This window comes from Anticarsia gemmatalis, chromosome 26 (genome assembly GCF_050436995.1).
Source record: "Anticarsia gemmatalis isolate Benzon Research Colony breed Stoneville strain chromosome 26, ilAntGemm2 primary, whole genome shotgun sequence".
Taxonomy (NCBI): Eukaryota; Metazoa; Arthropoda; class Insecta; order Lepidoptera; family Erebidae; genus Anticarsia; species Anticarsia gemmatalis.
The window spans coordinates 5,246,807-5,271,478 of NC_134770.1; the positions used below are offsets into that span (position 1 = coordinate 5,246,807).

Below are 24,672 nucleotides of genomic sequence, written 5' to 3' on the forward strand. Positions count from 1 at the left end.
AGAGCGTACTACAATGTTCTTTCAAAATTAGTAGGATAATATTTTTCGCATATATTTGTATCAGTTTATACTTATATCTTTTTAGTACTCTATTTACAGTATTACCGCTGCAATGGTTTTAGAAAAGCTGAATAGGTTCAGAATAGCTAAGTGACCAAGGTCTGAAGAAACACCTTCAACCAAGAATTTCTACCATATGAGAGAGTTTCTTGCCTACTTCTGTAATTTAACATTTTCTTTATCTACCTATAAATAGGTATTTTAATAGGCTATTGTCATGGCTTTACCACCTGTTTAAAAAATCTTATTATCCGGAACCAAATATTTTCATATTTCTCGTTTTACATAATATGTAAAACGAGAAATATGAAAATATTAGACGTTATATTATAACGTCTTATGTCAATATTTTGCTACGTAGCTTTTACATTCACCTTACAAGTCTAGTCAAACACTGTACCTACTAAACTGCGTAACAAGCGAATTGAAATCGAATTCATATTTTCAACATTGAAAGTCACCCCTACCTTATTACAGGCTATGAAAATTTACAGCACATTCGAACATCGTGGGGTAAACAGAGGTGAAAGGGTAAGGAACTGCGTGATTTGTCGTGATTTTTGCAACTAAATTAACATATTACAGGATTACAATGTAGTCAATATCGTGAAAAATCGAAACAGTTTTTCTTTTAGGTCAAATATTGACTTTTGTGGTTGCCAAAGTTACATGAATTTACCGCAAGTCTTGCATTTATAAGATGTCGCTATTTACAGTCAACACAGTCAGATACTTGCATTTTATGGGCAGAATGTAGGGCTAATAATATTTAATGCATTTTCATTAACTACTGCAAATAAAAGTCAATGAACTGTTGACCTAAAAGAACTGAAAATGCATGAGTTTTTGTGGTGACTTTAGTCTTTTGTTACAGGTAGTTGACACGTCTAAGAATACGAAGTGGGTTCAATTCCCTACTAAATATTTGTGAAATCTACATATTTGCGATAACAGTGTATGTTTTTTAAGACTAGTCTAGACCTGCTCTATCCGTCTCACGCCAATAAGGTACTAATATAGTACAAATTAGGTAAACAGGAATAGATTTATAGATAACTAGCTGACCCGCACAACCTCGCTTGCATCACATAAGAGAGAATGGGTCATAATTTTCCCTTTTTTTGTAACATTTTTTACAGGTACTCACCTCCTATTGGTCATAGCGTGATGATATATAGCCTATAGCCCTACTCGATAAATGGGCTATCTACCACTGAAAGACTTTTTCAAATCGGATCAGTAGCTCCTGAGATTAGCGCGTTCAATCAAACAAACAAACTCTTCAGCTTTATAATATTAGTAACGATGACCAGTCATTTATACGGCAGGCAGTTGGAGACGTTAAAATTTTAAAATAATTGCACCATACGACAAAGGAAAGTGGTGCAAATACTGAAGACCTCCATTTATCAAACCTTACATTTTCATATCTATTTGATACATCGAAACAGAAGAGCCTCACATAACTCATAGTTATACACAAGCAAGGAACTTATGCTCACAACATATCAGCTGAAATACATATGAATCCAATACATTGTTTACCACTAGCTCACCCGTAGGGCTTTGCTCGCGTAAAATACTAAATATAAGGTCGGCGAAAAAGTCTTTTCGCATTATTAGTATGTATGAACTTGTAATAAAATCTCTTTGGCTTCAAGAATCACAAATGAGTACACGGCTCATTAGGTTTCTTTCAGAGAGCTCGTGAGGTACCCAAATATCGAGCTTTTTTGTGTAGAGAAAAGATTTTATTACAAGTTAATACATACTATAATGCGAAAAGACTTTTTCCCCGATCTAATCTAAAGCCCCTACAGGACCTATTTTTGAAAAAACTAAACGCACATTATGTTTGATCTCGATCTTCTGGTATCTCCATTCTGAATTACATTGGAATCTGTTTATCTTTTGAGCTGTAAAAGCATTTAGCACTCACCAAAAGACTCTATGGTCAGAAATTAACAGAAGCTGTTACGAAGAAGGATTAAATTCAAAATCTAAAACGAAACATAAGAGTGAGACGGAGACTCTGTTGTTTTTGCGACTTCATCACCCACTAGTAGAGCTATCCTGCTTTCTCCTTTTTTAATTCTACTTCGCTTCTCCATCGCAGGAGCTTGTTGCTTTATTCAGAACGTCATTCAGAAAGTTATTTGGCGCGCACTGTAGTCCGACAACTTCGTAGAGACCTTTGACATGCACGTACATAAATATGTACCAGTATCTATGTCCAAAATAAAATAACTATGAAACGAGCCACTGACAGCTGCCGCGAACCAAGGCTTTTTACAAAGTTGTTGGACTATATAACAGACAGACTTACAGATAGACTGTCATATTAGCAATGCCTGGATAATATGTATGAATCCATACATGTACGGTGTTAAAATCACATGTCTATGATAATATCTTTATGGTACCGGTACGAAAGATCGCGTGACTGCTCACATAAATATCGTTTATTTTCAGACCTGCCGCCATTTTGGTCTGTATGACAGTGCAACGGATATGACGTAAAAGATATGGTTTTCTGTGTTGTTGTTTGTTTATTGTTTGCTGTTTAAAGACACTAGCGCGATTATCCGTAGTCGGTACTATAGTCCAACCAGTTAGTAGAGAGCCGTGTATAAGTTCGCGGCTGTCAGAGGTGTAGAAAATCCAAATTTAGATCATCAGTAACCAGTAGGCTAAATATTTAGAATTGTTGGTTATAATTCAGATTTGTCGTTCCTACAGCAATGGATAGGGGCGCTGATCAGCTTTTCATACAAAACTTGCCGATAGATGGCCGATTGACCATAGTCGGGAGTCGAACCCAAGAAACCCGTAGGAATGCAGTGACTTGAACTTACCATTAAAGCGAATAAATTTTGAAATCTTGACATTTTCACGATTTTGATAAAATTGTCCTTCCTGTTTAGAAAAAGGTACTTAGTACTACTTTCCAAACCACAGCTAGACTTTTAGAGCAAACACTTAGGACTTCTCGAATCAAGACTTGAACCCAAAGTCTCGAGCGCATTAGTCAAGTTCTGGGGATTTATTCTTCAAGTCCTGCTGTGCATTCCTTGTACATAATAGTTTTGGATAGGTTTAATCCGGATATTCTTCGGAAAAGGATATTCAATGAAATAATAAGTAAACAGCAAATTATCGAATAATTTTATTAGTAAAAAAATAATACTAAAACAATCTTCTCTACTTTTTGGTGTTAGTAGCTACACAACAAAAACTTAAAGTTATACTAAATAAAAAATAAATACTTTTAAGTAGATCATTATTTGATTGCACGAAAATTAATAATTTCCTTTTAAAATACTCGTTTTACATCGCAATGGCACTTTTTGAATAAATACAAATAGCAAAATAAGCAATCCACAGATTATATACAAGTGAAGACTGTGCGTAGTGTCTTTGCCGAAATATAATTCTTGTCTATGGCACGAGAATATCAAAGCTCAAGGAGGTTTGACAGGAGATTATTTACAATAATGATTAACAATAGCTTATTCTAAGAATTGATAATACGACGCTAGTTTTAATGAACGTTAATTTCGTTATTCAAGTCGTCGTTATAACTTAAGCTGCTAAACTTATGCTAGATTAAGTTGACGGACTTTTAAAATAGGGAGTACAAAAACAGACGGAATAATTCAAGTCTTGGTTCCAAATTATGTGACACTACAAGTAAAATACATTATTATATTCGTATAAACGTGTACATTAAGCGTTTAAAATTGATATAGAAATTAGCCATACATTAAATTATTAAAACAGTGCATTTGATTAATAGTTAGTGTCACATATCAGGATTAATGGAACCTTTTAGCCAATCATTCATCGGCCGTAAAGACGAAATATAAATGCATTAATATCACTTATTTAAGCTCATTGAAATTTATTAACAACCTGCTTTACCCAACTGCCTTTTTCGCCTTCAATTTCTGGTTTTTCAACGCTATTTCTATTAGGAATGTTTTTGTCAGTACTGGGAGTTGATACAGGTTTTTCTTTTACACTAATATCGCTAACACTTCGCTCGAAATTCGCTACTTTTGTTGTAATTGGCTTTGGTTTTGCTGCCTGTATGGGTTTTTTACCATTCGGATTAACTTTAACTTGAGTTTTCGATAACTGTTCGATTTCCATTCGCCTTTCTAAAACAGATTTCGAAGATTTTGGTTGTTCTAATAGCGATTTTTTCCCGTCGGCAGCTGGTTTAAGTTTTCTAGTAGCTGAGTCTAAACTAGCTCTTTCGAAACTAAGTCTTTTCATATGAATGTTTCCTTGGGGCTTCAATTTATCATCAGAATTGTCATCACTCGTTTTAGCTTCCGATGGTTTAGTAATATCACTTTTAATCATTTTATCATCATTTTTAGTTTTTTCATTAATAGGAGTAGATTCTGATCGAACAATAGACTGTTTGTAATTAACATTTCGTTTGATTGTTTTCATATTGACTGATTCTGAAGACGAAGATTGTTCGGAGCTTTTTGAAGGAGTCCTCGAAGCAGTTCGACTTTGGAAGTTAGAAGTTGAAGGTATTTGAGTAATTTTAGGTTTGACAGGCACTGGGGGAGCTACTTTTGGCCTAGTTACTTCAGTTCTTTTAGTACTATTCACTCGTTCCACATTCGCAGTTTTCGAAGTAACAACAACTCGGGTATGTGTCGTTTTCTCATTAATCGTCTGTTGAGTTTTAAACGTAGTTTTACTCTTAATACTTTCAACTCTCGTTATATTCTTATTTATAATTTCTTTAGTTGAAATTTCTTTAGTATCACTATCTTCTTGGTCGGAATAAACTGCGGAATCTCTGAACACATCTTCATCAGTCACTTGTTCGATTTTCTCAAACGACTTTTCGTAGTAACTCTCATCTGAATTGGTTTGTTGTGGAGAATCTACAGATTTTTCTTGAGCAGTATTTACTTTAGGTTCTTGATAGGCTCCTTCACTCGAAGACGTAACGAAAGAAGAATTCGAGAATAGGCTATCTGGTCTCACAGCGTTTTTGTTTATAAGTACATTGACCTTTTTGAGCGTAGTCGTTTTATCACTTACTAAAGTTGTCGGGTCTACATAGTCTGACTGAGCTATCCTAGCCCCTAAATGCTTGCTTCCTTGCATATAAATAGGCAGCTTATTCAAACTGTGATATGAATTATTGGTTGATTTAGAAGGTGAACCAATTGAGGTCGTCATACTAGCTACCATACTAACACTCTTTTCATAAGTTGGTCTGTGGATTTCAGGTTTTTTGTTTAAATTGTCGCAACTCATAGACAAAGTTTCTAGATTATTCTTCTCGTTTTGACTGTCAGTCATAGTCGTGTGTTCGCAAACGCTTTTGCTAAGCAATTCGTTGTTTAACGCGTAAACTATTGTCGAAGTGGTCGGACTCGCGTCCGTCGATGTTATCACTACTTTTATGTCGCTTTTTATCAAGTTATTCTGTAAATCTTCGTTTATTTGGATCTTGTTTGTAGTTTCTGATTTGTTTTGATTGTCGTCCGTATGTTCATCTCCTATAATACTTCTGAATCTTTGTAGAAGATTCTTTGAATAGCTTCTAGGGTTTAGAGCAGATCTTTTCTCATTTGTAGGGCTTTTCAAATCAGATTTGGCGCTGTCAGGGCTGCTTTGATCATTAGCATTGATTTCTCCTTCTTCTGTATTTTTATTCGGAGTTCTATTCTTAAACCGACTGAGAACGTTTTTAAGCGAAAGCATGTTTGAAGTCGGTTTATAAATCTTATGTTCTGGGTGAATAACCTCTATGTCATTAGATTTGGTGTCGTCATTTCGTTCTAAAGGCAAGACTTCGCAGGACGATGTTGTAGAAACGTTCAAATTCGGTTGCGACACAGTCAAGAGATTTTCATTCTTATTCTTATCTAAGTTTAATTCTTCAAAGTTAGTTTTATAACATCTATCAATTTCTTCTTCAAGTTCCAAAGTAGACTGGCTAATATTTTGCACGTAATCAGTCTCACTGGTCTTAGATTTGTTGAATTTAAGTATATCGCCTTCACTCATATCATCGTAACTAATTTCACTCTGATCCGACGCGATAGTAAAAGGTCTATCAGTGCTCATGACTTTGCCATCTCGATTCAGATACGTCTTGCTATTACTATTAGGTTTACATTTGAATGTAGACAAATTCTCATCGGGACTACTGGTAATGACTTGAAAACTTCTAGGCAAAGATCCAGATTTTCTATCTCTGGATACATTGAAATGTTCTTTTTGTCTGCTGAGCCATATTTCTGGAGTGTTAGGACTTTGTTGGTCAGGACTCATAGGTAAGTAATCACTAGGTAAGTCACTCGGTACCTCCTTCTTTCGTCTACACACTTCTACTAACGTGTCATATACATTTTCAGTAATAATTTCATTGATCGCAGGACCTTTGTGTTCCATAGTCACATAGTATTCTGCTGATACTCTCTTAGGGACTTTTTCTGGTGATCTGACTGGTACATCGTAGATACCTTCAGGATTTTGTAATTGGTTTAACTTGTCGAATGATAGATATACGTAGTCAGATTCTGGGCCGTGATGTTTAGGTAGTTCTGTCACACCGTCTATACTAGGCGGTGACGGCAGTCTTTTAGGCCTAGTCACATGCTGTATAGCTTTACTTTTAGCATTAAGACTGTGAAGACTTCCATCTACCCTCTCCACTCTCAAAGTTTCGTAAATATGGTCTTCATCTAATTCCTCAGTCAAATCAGTTTTAGAACTCGTCGTAGTGTTATCATCTTCAACAGTTTTGTCCGATTCTAGGTTTTCTGATGTCTGTCGTCCGTATTTAGGTTTTAGTTTAGTAGATTCTAGGTTTTTAGCTAACACTGTTTGTTCAGGACTTGAATGGGATTTCATTAGTCGTTGATGTCGTCTCTGAGCGCTATTTCGCAGCTGTTGTTTCTTTATTAATTTCTGAAATTCGCGATTCTGCATCAATAGTTGTGAAATAATCTGTTCTAAAGGTTGTTCAGTTTCTTCACAACTCTCTACTACTTCGTCTTGTTTGGTTTCTGCTTCGTTTGTTCTTTCTTCTGCTTCAGAGCCTTCGTTTATCACTTTTTGTTGATTTAAGTACTTTACTTTTTCTAGTTCATTTTTTTTAAATGAATCTGTTTTCTCTATTAGTTTCTTATACGTCTCTTCGTCTATAGATTCATCTTTGCTAATAGTTTCTGGTACAGGTGTTGGTGTGTCTTTTTGTTTATCAACGTTTAAACTGTCGGTAGATTCAGAAATATGCAATATATTTTCTGTAGAAACGTCCGTTGAAAAATCAGCGTAGAACTTAGCTGTGGTGTCTGAACCGAGGCGTAATCCCTTAGCCCTGTTTTTCTTTATTTTAGATATCTTCTTTGGTATGTTTTTTGTATTGTACATTCTAATTTCTACGGTCGGTTTTGGACCAACTCGCTTCCTCCCATCAAGTTCTGTATCAGATATTATCGTTCCATCGTTTGTCTTATTCTTTCTAGTTATTTTATTTGAGCCGCAATTCTTACATTCGAATTCTATCTTTTCGTTGCCCCTTGTTTCAGGTTTTTCATTATCACTATCTTGAGATTTCTTATTTATTATACCGATCATGTTTTGTTGTAATCCTGGTTCAGATTTTCGTCTCCAAGTACCTATTTTAGATAATTTAGACCGCTGCGGGTCGTCTTTAGATTTAGATCTTAGTGTATCCGTCCTATGTTTCTCACTTTCATTGCATCTCGATCTTCTAGTATGTAGTGTACTAGTAGAATCAGTAACAACGATATTTTCTTTAATTTTAGCGCATTTGAGGCAAGTTTTAGGTATATGTCTAACATTACTCAGAGAATTGTTATCACTTAAATCCTCTTTACTCTTACTAGTCTCGGTATAACCGATAATATTATCAGAGGAATGGTACCCTCTGGTTTTATTTAATGAACAACCGAATTCCTTACCAAAACTTTCTTGGGAAGATTTAAAATCGGAGCATTTGCAGCCTGAAGGTTTACGTTCTAGATGTTCAGCGCTACCGGAGTCTATGTAATGTAGAGATCTATCGCATTCGGGGCACTTTTCTTCTCCATTGTCTTCATGCCTGCAGCTACATTTCTCTTCTCTTTTCACCTTACCGAGTTCTGTTTCGCAGTCAGAACAGAGGTCTACATAGCAGTTATCGCAAGTATAATCGGTGCCTTTTTCGGCCGACACTTGTGGACAGTCACACTCTTGGCTCTCGGCTCTAGAGCTTGGTACTGTGTACTTCCTGGTACCTTTCTTCAGTCGTCCTCTGATCCCGCTCTCGAAAGACTTCCGCCTGTCTCGCTCAAGTTTACGTTTTTCTAGATATTCTGGCGCCGATAGCTGTTTCCGCATTGATGCTTGGGTTATTAGGTTGTGGGATTTTTCCGCTAACATGTCGTCTGAAACAAGATGGTATATTAATTAGTAATGATGTTGGAACTTTGACTTATTTGTAATCATTTACTTCGGTATATTGTGAACGTTTTTTATAGTTCTTACTAGTTTACAGGGTACATCTAAAGGATTCTATGCAGAATTATGGAAGACGCATTAAGTAAGTATACTAAGGTAAGGTTAAACTCGATTAAAATTTTGTACGCTGAAGAACTTTATATGGTAGGGATTAATGGAAACTTAGCTGTCATGCAATATTTTGAAAACTACTAGGGGCTCCGGTAAGTAAAAAAATTCCGCTTAAGAATTTTGTCACGGCCGGCTTCTTATGGTAGGGATCGATGGAAAGTTCAAGCTATCGTACGTATATATTGGAGACTACATAAGGTACCAGTACATAAGTAAAAAAGTAGTTTGACTATACCTATGTTAAACTCACCGTCTGTTTTGTTCTGTCCCAGTTCCATGACCAGCTGTCTCGCGTGAGACGGGATTACCGCGTTGTAGTTCTCTAGTATCACCTGAAAATATACGAGTAAATATAAATGTTAAGTAAAGAAAAGATGAGTCTTCCTATTGCGTATAAAAATAAACTTTCTATAATTGGCTATAGTCAATTTTTATTAGGCAGGTAGTTACTATTACAAGTAAGTATTTTTTCATTAAATAGGGCTTTCAATATTACAGTGCTTACATCGTAAGTGTACAATCAGTCCTTTTGTTATTTGAAGTTTAACCTCCTTTACGTATATCAATAACCAATTTTCTATTGTAGCGACAGCTTTTCTCTACAAATAAAAAATGACTTTTCTAAGAAATTCTATACTTTTTTTTTATTAGTTCATCACGAATATGCACTGCATCGGTGTAAACGAGCAATACAAAATGAAGGTGATATTTCTTTATATTCAAGTTACATAATATACAAATGTTTGCTTACCCGTTTGAGCAGCAGAGTCCACTCGCGCTTGTGTCGTGGCGAGCGCGCCTGCAGCGTGAGCTGGTGGCGCGGCGCGTCCCACGGGATCACGTGGAACGACAGCGGCGCGCCCGCGATCGACTCCACCAACATCATGTTGTTGCACTGAACACAACAAACACTTGGTTAAACGGGTGATAACGGAGAAAGAAGAAGTTAAATTTTAATATAAAGACAATTAGCACCTAAAGTGCTGTAAGTATAAGATAAAAAGTTATAAGTGATAATTATGATGGTTACATTTTATACCTGAATAATTTATCAGAAACTTTAGTATATTAGATTTTTGTTATCTCCAAGTAACATAATTCCGTCATGTCACTCTGTTATCACATGTCTAGTAATTATAATAAGATTCAATTCATCTGTAATAGGTAAATGTACACTTTTCTTACAACAGCTGATTACACTCTCGATATTCCTCACGCAAAACAGTATCATCATCTAACATCTAATATCCACGCTTGTACCACTGTTTTTTATTTTTTAACTTTCTAGTTTATGTCACTAGTGGGCCATATTTTCTGTCGTCAACGATACAGTAATCGATCCTTAGTGAACCAAGTAGGTATGTTATAAACTCACCATGATATGCGACTTGTATGCGAGGATGCCGTCCTCCCTGTTCTTGGTGACGAGCAACATCTTGTCGAAGAGGAAGGCGTGACGCATTGCCTTCGCGCCGAATACTCTGTAACATAACACAATGCACTGAATAAAACACGAAATAACTGTATTGTACAAGAGTACTAATCGGGGTTTAATTAGCGTTAATACGGCTTAAACGGCTTTAGCAACAGTCCACTAAGCCTTCAGTCATACTAAGAAATAAAGAATAATGCTTTTCAGTAGCAAATATTTAGCGAAGGGATAGTATGAGAGATCAGAAACGAATTGATGTTTGGGTTATGAGTTTGTTTGTATAACTCGATTCTCTACTACTATCGACTACCGACAACCGGCTTGTCATCGAGAAATTTTGTAAGAAAATCTGATCAGCGCCTCTAACGGGCGTCGTAGGAACTCTTTGGCAGTACATTCTAAATGTCAAACTTTCGATACTCGACAGTACCGACTGTACAGAATCGCGCTACTGGTATCTACTATGGGTTGGTCTATTACTACCGATAACCGATAGAAATTAGGAAAAATGTACTTGTTTAGTTATATTTACCTAAATGTCCCTTCGGCACACAACTCTCCGTAAGTAGTCAAGTCCGGACCATTCCAACCGTAGAGGAGTGACTGGATTTCCTGAAACACGAACAATAATACATTCATTAAAATATTCAGCTTCAGAAAATTTACAGAACTGATTTTAGTGTAAACATATATCAAAAAGACCGCTGTAATAAATAAGTAACCAAAACAATTCAGGGCATATTTAGCAAGTTTTGATATTGCCACGAATCGATATTGATTATTTAACATTTAAGCTCATATGACATAAGTAGCTAGTTTTTGTCTCGAACGATTTTCCATATAAAAAATAGAGAAAGTTATTTAATAATGAGTGTGTGATGTGTAAGCTATTATGAGACTAAGTTCTATATTATATTGAAGCGTGTACCTGTACACGGACGGCGTGTTCGTGTCGTCGCTTCATGTCGTCGATGTGTTGCGCGATGCCCGTCATCTTCAGCAGCGCGTACTCCGTCTCACGAGACGCACACTGTTTCACCACGTTCTGCAACATTAACACAAAGAACAGCATGAGTTACGTTAATCCTACAAGAGTATTATGTACTATAATAAGCTTAGGCTTAACTTAGTAACTTCAGTATAATGAAGAGTAGATTATCAAAGGGGATCTTGGAGATACTTTTTTTTATTGTAATACTAAGTATACTGTCTTTTATATAGGTATTTTGTTGTACCAAAAATGCGAACCTACAGCAAACAAAAATATTGACACATGTCATATTCCAAACCTCAGTAGGTACTTGGGTTTTCTATCAGAATTATTTTAGCTTCAATCTTCACTACATCAACAACTAACCTGCAGTAGCAAATGGTATTTAAGAATCCTTTGCACAGGCTTCAACAAATAAGAGGCGAGTGGGAGTAAATGCCCTAGTTCAATCTGTCTCTCCCTGAACTCCCTCGCACTGCGAGGCTCTGAGGCCAGGGCTGCCAGCCGCTCCATGGTGCGAGGGTACCCGGTGCAGTAGGACGTGTAGACGGAGAACCCAGTCGTGTTGGTGACGAAGCATCGCGCGATGGATGTGGCGTCCAGGCGACAGGTGTTCAGTTCCGCGCAGAGGGATCTGGAATGAAAGAGATTATGATGTCAGTGTTATGTAGTTTTGTTTTAAATATATGGTAATTGGAGTGAATAAAGTTGCTGTAAATTTTATCAGGTTAGGCTGAAGTAGTTAGTCTGTTTACTTGGATCGGATAAGGTTCTTGTTCTTAAAACCAAAAATAATAAACAAAGAAATACTAGAATTTATCTACTAGAATTAAAATTTATCAACAATTATAACATGATTAATTATAACCTAAGGTCTATTCTGGACTATAGTTCCAGGTGATTGTCAGATTCAAGATAAAAGGAGCAGTATAAAAACTCAAAACCAAAGAAACTTCAAAAGTGGCCAACGCATTCGTCAAATGACTTCAAAACCAAAAGCATTCTTATTAACTGAGGAAGATTACGATCATCTTTATGGTACCTAAATTCACCTTGAAACCTCCCTACACAAAAATATAGGTCATAATATTCGCGGCCAGTTTTATCCGTCAAACAAAAAAGTAAAAAACATCTCTGGAGGCGTAACTAAAGGCTCGCTAGGTGTCTGGAGCTGGTTGCGATTGTTCCCCACACGAGCGCGCAACGTGACTGAACAAAGGGCACGGCTTCAATCATTCACTGCTTTTATTTTAAATTTTGTTGAGAGCTCGGTGTTACTAGGGGCTAGAGAAATACGTGGATATTTTTAAGCGCAATATGCTGCCTAGTGCCCAGAGTTTATGCATATATAAGAACTTTTTGTATAAGATTTCCTAAATCAAAAACTTAAGGACACCTTCCACCCCGAAAGTTCTTAAAGCGAAATTCCTAGATTAGAAATTAAATTTTTCGGCTTTCATTTCCTACTGACGACCAGTTGCGGCTTTATGCTGATCGAATTGTGATAATTTAGTTTATATGTCCACTGTCCAACTGAGATAACTTTCTATTAATTTAGTAAGATATTTTTCAGATTTGTTCAGTGGAAATTACACCCAATCATATTCTGATTTCTGCGTGCTACACGTAAACACACTCACTAAATGAGGGTTTAGTATCTTGAAGAGTAGTAAAGAAGTCAACAAAGTATGAATAACAATTAAATCAATACCAAACATGTGAACTACAATGGAATACTACATTTCAATAGAAACCCAGATATCAGATGAATAAACACGTGCAATGAGATCTGTTCTGCGGTTGACAGTCTGGAGCTGAAGCCGACCTCAATAATAAAAACATTGCAACAATCTTGACTGCTTTATTTATCTTTTTTATTTTCCCTTTCCCTCAAAGGTAAAGAGAAAACATAATTAACTAAGCCGGAAGCCGGATCGTATTTCATCATCCCACATTGGTAGCTTTTGCGCACTCTTAAGATTTTGGTTTGGTAAATATACCGAATTTTAAATAACATTGTGACTACAGTACCTAACTAGTTTGACATCTTGTCTGTATATTTCGTTTCATTTCACTCAAAATTATTCTATGAATAACAGTTAATTGGTTTTCTTGACAATATTTGATATATTAAATATGTACATAAGACGCTATGAAATCTATCTACTTTACCAAACTGGAAGATACCGTAATACCACTGATTTAACATGTAACCACACTAAAATATCGAGAAAATACTTTAATGTCTGTTTTTCTTCTCAACTAACGCTAAATGGCAATTAATATTGAACATTTTCTAAGCCGAAAGAAGCCGAACATACCTACTGAGTGGAACATCAAAAGCTTTTAGTTATCAGAATAATCGCCACTCGGTTATGCAACAAGCCATATTTTTATTTCAAAACCAAAGTTATGTACAAACGTACTTAGTTTTACGGCTTGTCTAATTATTATGGCGTTTTAATGACAATCGGCTTACCTACTTACTGGGCTTGTTATAGGTAAAATTTATAACTCACCGTGGAATATTGCCACTTATAGATATTTACTAGTTGGTGAAGCAACTTGCTTTGGCTGTATGTATGCAAGACTTCTTTGAAATTATGTCTTCAGCTAATCCAGAACAGTATAACGATAAGCACTGAAGATAAGGTGTTTGGGAAGTGTGGTAGAGAATTGCTTTTACTTTCGGTAGTATTAAGTAATGTTGCGAGATATAAGAAAAATAGTTCTTGTGCATTAAGCTAAGGATATTGCTCAGGTTTTGTACATATTTTTTTATAGTTGGTTCATTTTATTCGATAGCGGTAAAATCACCTTTAATCTTTAAAAAGAAACATTATTTTTGATCTAAAATTAATTTATTTTGCGTTACTGGGTCAGAATTCCTACTTATAAAACTACAACGCGATGTGAGAATGTAGAAAACTGTCAAAAATGTAAATAAGTTTTGCCCTAAAATGTGTTAATTTAAACTACGAGTTTTCTAGTGTAGATTCTTGTGTAGGAGTTGTATAAACAGTTGGTTGAAAAATATCAGTTTTGTATGTTATTTATATTACGCCCACGACTTATTTACTTTCTAATACTTCGTAATTAACCTGTCAATATAATCATACATTATGTTTGAAGAGATTCATTGCTTTCACGCGGACGTGCAAAATTAGCTTTTATTTTATTGATCAATTTAACTTATGCTTGCGACGTGGTCTGTAATGAGTTTATCCAGAATAAAATATGCACTATTCGTATGAATAATGACATGACAATTTGGATGAAAATGGAAAGAGATTCACAAACTTTCGCATTACTTCAAACCTTTTTAAAAAAGTTATTGAAGTTCAAAAGTTATTCTGTAATTTTACAAAAAATCTATCTTTATCACATTCAAGCTAGCGCTAAATAATTTTATACCTGAGAAATCTTTTAAGTATAACAAAAGATTCAAAAAACTAATGATTCACACTTCGGACCTAAATCATTTAAATAATACCATATTATTATGTTAGTCATCAGTTTTAGATCTAGATGGTTTGGGTTTAGAGGGCTAGGGTACAATCTTAGGTCATTTAGCATTTTAAGATATACCTTCGAATATACCTTCGTAACCCTATATAACTACTAGTCTCAAATATATTTTTTTTATTTATAGACGCCTAGCTGTCAGCAAAACTGTTAATTCATTTTGACGAAGGTTTAAGCGCTGCTTACTCATTTACATTGGGTTCGTTTTTATTCAGTTTCTTAAGAACAGTTCTTGGAGAGCAAAGTCCCGCTCTTGACCAGCGTAGTGGATTCAGGCCCAACCACTCCCTCATTACGGGAGGAGACCTTTGCTCGGCAGTGGGGCATTAATGGGTTCTCTTTATTTACTTTTTATTCTACTATATATGTATACTATAATACTTCAATTCGCACGGAATCCTGGATTACCATCTAGAATTTTTCACATCAGAGAAATAGACTTGCAGCGTGTACACAAAAAGACATTGCATTAACAGTCACCAATATGAATTCTAATAAAAAAAAAGCGACACTCATCACGCTATAACCACTGTCTGTTTCAAGTTCAAATATCCTTTATTTCGTAACCATAGAAAACATAAAAAAATGTCTTTTTTTTTGTTTTTAGTATTTCGTAAATGCTTGTTGCTTAAAATAATACATCGTTTTTAATCATCGAAAGCTCACAAACCTCCGTTACTAAAACGACGGATTAATTACCATCCAATAACTCAAAACTCAATTAAATGCAACATCGGAGTGGTTACGTGAAGTCGTCTCAGACGTTGCACTGTATTGCATCAGATGGAATGTGAGTGAGAAACAAGCCTTGTAACGGCTAATTGGTTGTTCAACACCTTTGTGGAAACATACGGGACGTGTTTGAGAGCGGGCACGATGGTACTGAAGTGACATTCTTCCTGGTATTAAAGTTTATTAAAGAAGGCACTAATCACGTATGCTTTTTGGGGCCAGTTTCCCAGTTTATGAAAAGGTGATAGATAACCTATCTGTTAGGTAAAGTGACAACATATTATTTATAAAAACAGCTGTCAAAATTCCTTATAGTAGCTATTTGATATGTTTAGAATCCATTAAAGTTACTTGACGCGACGTTTATGCTAAACTTATTCGATAAACTATGTTCGATACGTTTAGAATTGGTTAAGCCAAATGAAAATACAATCAACGTTCTTATTATTGTGGCAATGACACAGATTTTTTTTCCTGTACTTGATAATATCGTAGCTATGTTTAGCTTGACAGTAAAAATTTGCGTACAAAAATAAGTTCCATTGAAATACACTAGAGAGTAGAGGCGCTGAACATTTTCATACGAAATTTCGCTACTGGTAGTGGTAAAAATTTGCCTCTTTAACGCGGTTTCTCTCCAACTTTACTCCCACATATCTCCTACAATTTATCCACCACAGTCCATTTAGATTCGAGTCTGTGGTTTCATAATGTTCTGTAACCGGGCTACCTTGCGCTGCGTTCATTACACTATCAAATTAATAGTTATCTCCTCACTTAGCGACTGATTACTGACTATTAACGTGGACATTGACGTTTCACGCCTTTTTATTGACAATTTACTTAAAGTGTTATGTAAAATATGACATTTAAATAACTCATGCCAAGAGCAGAATACTTAAAATGCGTGATTAAAAAGTTAGATTGTATTTAGATATGATCCACTAATCCTACTATCTTGCTAATATTATAAATGCGAAAGTTTGTGAGTATGTTTGTATGGATGCCTGTTTCTTTTTCACGCAAATACTACTGAATTGATTACGATGAATTTGGTATGTAGGACGCTGATCACCCAGAATAACACATAGTGTCACATAGGCTACTTTTTATCACGAAGTTCCTGAGGGATCGGGATTTACACGAGAAGGGTTTCCACTCGTACGTAGTCGCGGGCGGCCTCTAGTAAGTAATAAGTCTATCATTTAATACTATTAATTAATGTTGTATATTTATAATTACGATGAAGACTTAGGCTGTAGAGATTTATCCTCGTTTACTTTTAAGTCAGCGCAACAATTTATATTATTCAAAGTTTCATTGGAATCTTATCAATACGAATTCATGTAACGCATTAGAAAATAAATTATGCACAAACTGTAGTTTTAAGTCTAATTCTAAGTACTTTGTATATATCATTTCTCATTAGTATGCATCTTAGTAACCTTTTGATATAGCCGCGCTATTTACATCAATTCAACAAAGTTCTATCGAAATTATACCAACTGTAGGACACGTAGTGCATTATAAACTACATTTTTTACAAAAATATACATATAAGTACATGGCTTGAGCCTAGTTTCTAGGCAAATTTTGCCTAGATTAAAGTCCATCACTAAAATTCTCAAAAAGAAGACATTTTTGCCGAAAATTCCTGGTAATTCTTAAACCATTGTGAATTCAAGTCTAATCCAAAGCGGGAAACCAAACGGAAATTACATAGACGTCAGAAAAACAGCGGTTCCTTGAATTGTAAGTAAAACAAGCGAATCGTTTGTCCATTGTTGTATGCTCCCATGACCTCTGAATGCTGGTATTTTTGGCAGTTAGTACGCATGTTCACACAATTTGTATAAAATCTCTGTCTTGTTTGAAATCAATGAGCCGGTAAATCGTTAGTGACTTTGTAGCTTCTGTTCACCGAATTAGTAGTTAAGTACTTGGTTATTTATTGACTCTAGTCGTAATAATTTTGAATAGACATTTGGAATTGTCTCATTCTGTATTTTGAATATTAAGACGATTTTGTTATGCTATAAAATTGTTTAATGAATGCCCCCTACGTTCAATAGCGACGATCGACAATCAAGGAGTAATTGAATAATACTTATTGATGACTGATACAATCATACTAATAATACGAAAATGTTTGTCTGCTTGTAGGGATGTTTGTTAATCACTTCAAAACTCATGAACAGATTTTTATGAAACTTGTCACCTTTTAACACCGATAGTTTATAATCGGTATAAACATAATACTTTATGGGTTGTCTTTCCACATAAATAAAGTCGGGAGCAGGATCTAGTAATACAAAAAATCTGAATAAATCGTTCGTGATTTTAAGCGCTTATGTTACGAACTACCACACGGATGAACTATGATATACATAGGTATATGTTAGCCATATTTAATGAGTACTTAATATTAATCACGCTACGACCTACAGGACCGCAACTAGTTTCACTAGTAGACATTTTATTTCGTTGCAGATTGTAACTAATTAAAAAATCTTTTTTATGTAGTAAGCATAAATAAAGTAGTTGGCAAGCTCTTAATAAGGGTACAAAGAGAATGCGACTGACATGGCCACCCACTGTGCAAGAATTACTTTAAGATGCAATATTTATGAAGACATTGACTCGATAAAAGAAAGAGCTTTTTATTTGTTACATGTTTTATCCGTAAGTCTTTTTTTCAATTGAGCATGATGGAATAAGAAAAGTACATAATGACTTCAAAATCCCCAACCCGCACTTGGCCAGCGTGGTGAACTCAAGGCCTAACCCCTCCCTCATTACGGAAGGAGACCCTTGCCCAGCAGTGGGACATTAATGAGTTAAATTTATTTTTTATTTATGATGACTTCGTTAAGAAAAACTCAGAGGGAGAGAACTAAAAATTGTTATTAACCTTGCATAATAAAATCAAACATCAAAGTTAATCTTGTTGAGAAAGTTTTACTAAGTAAAGAATCTTCTTGAAGAAAATCCTTTAGACAATTCTTACGTTCAAGAATTGAATCTCAGATCTTGTTTTTATTTGTCGTAGTATTAATTTTTGGGACACTAAACCCCAGGTTTGTTTAGAAAGATATAATAGATATCACGTCAAAATTTAAGGCACAGGTTATACTATCACATCAATAGCACAGACAAAATAAAAGTATTATCCCAAAGTAATTCAATACTTTTTCAAAAGGGGAGACCACACGGGTCGATATCGTACTTTTAACACAAGCATTAGGGTCCCCACAGACTCCCACAGTACATTATTGTACCTATAAAATGGTGTAGTGTGTTCACGATAAAGTTTTCAATTGGTAAAGTGCTGAGATTTCACAAATTGGATGGATTTTGTGACAAGCTGACCCGCACGGCATCGCCCACGTACAAACTTTTATCCCTTTTTTAACCTTTTAGGGGACGATTTTTGAAACAACGTAGTTTATAATGGACATTGGATCTTCAACTAACTTTAGGACGAATTTCATCCAAATCGGTTGATTGTTTTTGTCATAAAAGTGTAAATCGTAGCAAACAGATTTTCGTATTTTAGATGTAAGCACAAATAGTGTGCAATATTATGAATACATGCAACCGTAACCAGCGGTCTTGCATGACAAGATGTATGGATGTGAATGAAGCAAGGGAAGTTTGTGACAATCGTATAAGTGACGTTATTTGGTCTCTGCCTATCAATACGATTATGATGATAATATGAATACGTGGCTACCAATACTGTTTGTATCAAAGAGTGAGCGGTTTCGTTTTTATGGTATTTTATTATGTGCTATTCGCACCTTTACACAAAGTAATCATGTGCTGTAAAGTTGGACTTCACTTTCTAGACCAGAGTTTAGAAACTTTGGTCGATAGTTGTAAACATAAATTCTTTAGGAGATACCTATAATATCTCTCTTGCCCTAATTATTCTATGAAAAAACTAGCTGACCCGGCAAACGTTGTTTTGCCCTAAAAATTAAATAAAAAACATTGTCCAGCGGACAAAATTGTGAATCTAAACTATTCTCAGATCCCCTTGAACACACACAAAAAACATCATCAAAATCGGTCCAGTCGTTTAAGAGAAGTTCAGTGACATACACACTTACAGAAAAATTATAGGTATAAAGAAGATATAACAATCAAGTACTCTATGTTATAAAGCGTATTACCCACGTGATTAACTACCGGTTTTACTACTTCTGAATAAGTGTTGGTTAGCTTATCAGCTGGAATTGATCACGTCATGCTGCAATAGGGGTTATAGAGACCAAAGAACTTCCCTTGTTCATTCACATCTTGTCAACATATTGACAATTTATTTATGGGATAGCTTATCCCAAACTTATCCATTGATCGTGAAACTAACTTTTACTGTAGCTACTAATTAGGTAGTTGCCTGGGTTAACGAAAAATTATTAAACTCGTACTCGTAAAAGGTTAATCAAAAATGCTCAGGCTATGTAGCTTTTTTCGTAAATAATGTTGAAATTATAATTATTACAGACTGAAACATTTTATTAGACACTCATTTGATATCAACGAAAATCTGCAATAGTGACATCACTACGTCGCATTTGTATACTAAAATGTGTTTTTGACATTTCATAAAGAGTAGCTGATTTGACTGGTAGTCAACTACCGTATTGCAACCTCTCTTCTATCTCTTAAATCATTATTGCATTTTAAATATTTTTTTTTTTTAATAAAACAGCTAGAATGATGTATAGCGGCAAACATTCGCAACACGACCGAAACTCGTTCACTCACAGACCATTCTTTTATAAACGTACCCTCTCTGCAACTACCCTCGGTATTATTTTAACGCCCTCCATATGGGAGGACCCCGTGTTAGGGGACTTAACAAAGAGCTAAGAGCGTACTCTATAACTATGACACAGCGAGGGTATCTGGTATTAATGTTTAAAACTTAGGTTAAGCCCGCTTACAAGTCTTACTTTTGGATGGGTGGTCATTTAAAGATTAGTGTTAGGCTCTTGTTATACAGGGTGTTAGGCAGTTTGCCCCAACATAGAAATCTGCTTTGGACAACGGCCATTCAACTTAAATTACGACTCAACGTTTTGGAGATAATAATAATATACATATGTAGAATTCTTGAAATTGAGTTTTTTTGTGTTTTACACCGGGCGGATTAATTAAGCGATTTTTAAATATTTATCCAAAGCTTTGTAGTGCATATGGTACGTAATTTCAAAGGGAATAAAGTCAAAAAGGTTTTAAGGAAAGTTAAAGAACTCTCTTTATGAAAATTTGGTTTAGAAAATATGTACGATTCATGTCAAAACATACGATATTAAAATATTTTTTGATATATTTTATTTAATACTGTGTTATTGGCGGAATTAGACAAAATAGAATAACCATTCTAAAGTAATGGAAGTATGAGTAGGTATATAAAACTGTCTGAAGTCATTGTCCATTAAGTGCTGAATATGTTTGAATGTGCGAAATAATGTAAATTCAAGGTTTAGTGTAAAAATGTATGTACATGTAGGCAAATAATGAGAAGGAAGGAAGTAATTGTCTACGGTTATTGTATCTGCCGTGTTATTGTACATTTATTTCCACTGAAAAATGATACAAACACGTGCCATGTATGATTTTGTGAGGAATATATTCAAGGTCGACTTCTCAGCTCAGTAAATAGTTCTCAAGATAATCAAAATTATCGGTTTTGGCAGTACACATTTCTAATCACAAGTTTCTATAAACCGATTCTCTACTACTATCGAATATCGACAACCTGCTAGCTATTGAAAATTTGTACATGAAAATATGATCAGCGCGTCTAGCGGACGTCGTAGAAACTATTTTTGCGGTACATTGTAAATGTCAAACTCTCCATACTCGGTGGTTCCAATTGTAAAGAATCGCGCTACTGTAAGTATCATCATGTTATACTGGGGATAGATATTTCCCCGTAAGTAGTAAGTAAGAGTCCTTCAAAAGAAAAGTTTTAAGTTGATAATCTTAGTTCTTCAAAAACTTTCAAAATTTCCTTCCAAGCAGGTTTTTTCCCTAGAGCATTGTCTTTAGTACCGACATTCTACCCTGACTTTACCATCAAACAAACATCTTGACATTTTACCCCCAAATATATCAAGAGTGTGATGTATTTTCCCTGTTATTACAATTTGCCGCCCATAGATGGCAGCAAGGGGACGTCAATTATAACGTAGCCATATGTGGAGCATAATATCGTACTATTATTATGTGTGAATAGAAAAGAGAAATTGGGGGACAAATAAAGAAAATGCAAATGATGGTAGTTTGGTACAGAGGTTTGATGATAAAAGTAATTGTGTCGTATTAACATAATTTTGCTGAAAGTCTTCTAATTAAATCGGTACACTCTACTCAATATATTAGAGATGAATATCTTCATAAATAAAATAATAGTTTCAGATGTTACACATGCAACTTGACTTAACTTGCAGAACATTTTTGGAACTCGAAAACAATACTTTATTAATCCCTAATATTTACTGATATTTAACGCGAATAATACACATGAAAATAAACACAGTTTAAGATATATCACCGCAATTAACATAATCTGAAAATATTCCCTAACCATCCCCATTCTAGTTTATCCAGTAACTAACAGAAGCAAAACTATTTGAACTTACGACTACGTCAACTAAGTTAGCCCTCATAAAGTTACGCCTTAGTTCAAGATACTACAAGAGACATGAAGGTCATACCTGTTGAACGCGTAAATATCCTCGATGTTGTTGAACAGCTCCGACAGCTGCTCGTCCGAGAACATCATCTCACGACGCCACACGTGCAGGTAACCCTGAAACAAGTTAAATGCTCCCATTATTATCATAAAACACAAATATAGTACTTATTAGTACCTATATGGTAGAGTAACTCTAATAAAGTATAGTTTTTTGCTACCAGAACAATAGCAGAGCCATATAAGGACTTTCGCTAATTCAGTTGTTAGGTAGGCAATTCAAAAATATCTCGCATTTTAACAGATCATAGCTGCCCATCGAATACCGCATAAAAATACCACAGTTAAGTCGATAACGATGAAAATTTTCGAAAAATATAATGAGGAATGCTTTCGTCTTTTCGTTCTCGTCGTATTTCTAGCCAATTTAAGGCACAAAAAAGGGATCAGGAAAGCCAAATTTGAATGCATTCTCTGATAACAAATTCTGACAGTATTATCGCCACTTATAGTCTTAACAATATATTGTTTTATCGTCAATTCTAACGATACTATCCTCACTTTTCCTACAATCTAAACATCACGTACAAAACATCAGTAACAAATAACAAGCAGGCAACAAAGTAACATGACCTGCGTACCGTGTACTATGTGGTACTCGACCAGTTAACGACACCGTACGCTTTGTGCAGCCGTGACGACCGCAGCGCGGCTGCAGCCGCAGACCACAGCCACGATAAATTGACCATTGTTCCACGCTAGCCAACAAAAGGCAATCTTTACACGGAATTGGATTGCTATGTTTATGTACATTCCTTTTTGCTATTTTGTTTTTTAAAAGGTTTGAAGTATGGCTGGGTGTTTGCGAGATTTTGACAGGTCTTTTCACTTTACTTGGCACTTCGAGGACGAGACATTCCTCTTTCGCTCCATTTCTATTGGATATAAGATTCTGTCAAAATCCGACGAATATACGTCTCCCTCGAGTATTTATATATCAATAACTAACGATGGGTTGTTGTATTAAAACACATTGAATTTTATTTCTACGTTAAATTAAATTTTACTTGCAGCTTGCTTATCTGTTTCAAGCTAATTATCAGCTAGCGTAACAAGTACAAAACCTACATAGGTACATTTGAATAATTTGAATTAACCTACTACTATTTCCCTCATAAACGCTACACGCTTACAGATACGTGTATATACAAACACTAGCTGACGGCGCAACTTCGCTTGCGACACATAAGAGAGAATGGGTCATAATTTTCCCTGTTTTTGTAACATTTTTTACTGGTACTCTGCTCCTATTGGTAGTCGTAGTGTGATGATATATAGCCTATAGCCTTCCTCGATAAATGGGCTATTTAACAGTTATATAATTTTTCAAATCGGACCATTCGTTCCTGAGATTAGCGCGCTCAAAGAAACAAACTCTTCAGCTTTATAATATTAGTATACATACAGAGTAAGATGTTCCACATAATTCACATCAATATTTACAATAATACGTACAGCTTACACATTTATATACAAATGTTCGTGTGAGTTCTTCCGCTCCACATCTAAGGCTAAATTTAGAGCAAATTTCTAAAGCAAATTAGTAGGATCTCAGATTTAAGGCGGCTTTACACTCAAGCACTACGAGTTTGTAGGTCATTACAAATTATACCTCGTTTATTGGATTAAGAAAGCTCCCTGTGGACCAAATGCAAATCGAAGTAGGTACCTACTACCTGGTACCCTTGAGTACCTGATTAACCTTATTACGATTTAGGTAATTGATAGGCTCTGTATGTAACAGAAATTATTGTGTTATTAAGATAACATATTTATCCATAGTATCGGAATTTGTATCTAACTCAAAAACACACTTGGATAATTTCATAATTGCTGGACTTTAGGTGTTTTGACGAAATATTAATGAAAATCTAGTCTACTAAAATAAAAGTCTTCATGTTACTCCATAACCATTGCACAACGTTTCACAAGGGATAAATATTCCTTAATAATAAATTGTTTAACCCCTTTCTGTGCCAATGGGCAACAGTCTCCTCCGGGAATGAGGTAAAATTTAGACCTTGAGGCCACTCTGGCCGAGTGCTGGTTGGGGAATAATCCAATTATTTTCTCTTTTAAATAATTGTTACAGCTTTTGCAATTCACAACTGCACTTAAAATTATCCTACTTCATAACATCAAAAAACCTAATCTCCACGCAATCACCAGTGTACCTCCGCCCTTAGCGAGCGCGTGCTCTGACTTAGAAAGTCTGATAACTTGATAAGTGTATCACGAGCCTTACCATATTAGGACACCTCCATACTAGTCGTATTACGTACTCCTGGCTGTTACGATGAAGTTTTTATTGTTTTTACATGGAGATGTCTAGATATACCTTTATGGAGAGCCACACAAGTTGCTGTGTTCGTAAATTATGGCTTTTCTTAAGGACTAGCTGACTCGCGCAACTTCGCTTGCGTCACATAAGAGAGAATGGGTCAAAATTTTCCCGTTTTTGTAACATTTTTTACTGGTACTCTGCTCCTATTGGTCATAGCGTGATGATATATAGCTTATACCTTCCTCGATAAATGAGCTAAC

General features: G+C 35.3%; 1 protein-coding gene across 2 annotated transcripts in view; it reads right to left on the minus strand.

The window, feature by feature from the left end:
• Positions 1 to 3,202: 3,202 nt before the first annotated feature.
• GEFmeso (Guanine nucleotide exchange factor in mesoderm) overlaps positions 3,203 to 24,672 on the minus strand; it is a 115,280-nt gene continuing 93,810 nt past the window's right edge. For both annotated transcript variants that reach the window (XM_076131440.1, XM_076131441.1), the window contains exons 4-11: positions 22,091 to 22,185; positions 11,469 to 11,736; positions 11,040 to 11,156; positions 10,644 to 10,723; positions 10,055 to 10,160; positions 9,431 to 9,574; positions 8,930 to 9,011; positions 3,203 to 8,495 (exon numbers count right to left, since the gene is read on the minus strand). In XM_076131440.1, the coding sequence (XP_075987555.1) occupies positions 3,952 to 8,495; positions 8,930 to 9,011; positions 9,431 to 9,574; positions 10,055 to 10,160; positions 10,644 to 10,723; positions 11,040 to 11,156; positions 11,469 to 11,736; positions 22,091 to 22,185 (5,436 nt within the window). In that variant the 3' untranslated portion in view covers positions 3,203 to 3,951. The remainder of the gene's footprint in view (positions 8,496 to 8,929; positions 9,012 to 9,430; positions 9,575 to 10,054; positions 10,161 to 10,643; positions 10,724 to 11,039; positions 11,157 to 11,468; positions 11,737 to 22,090; positions 22,186 to 24,672) is intronic.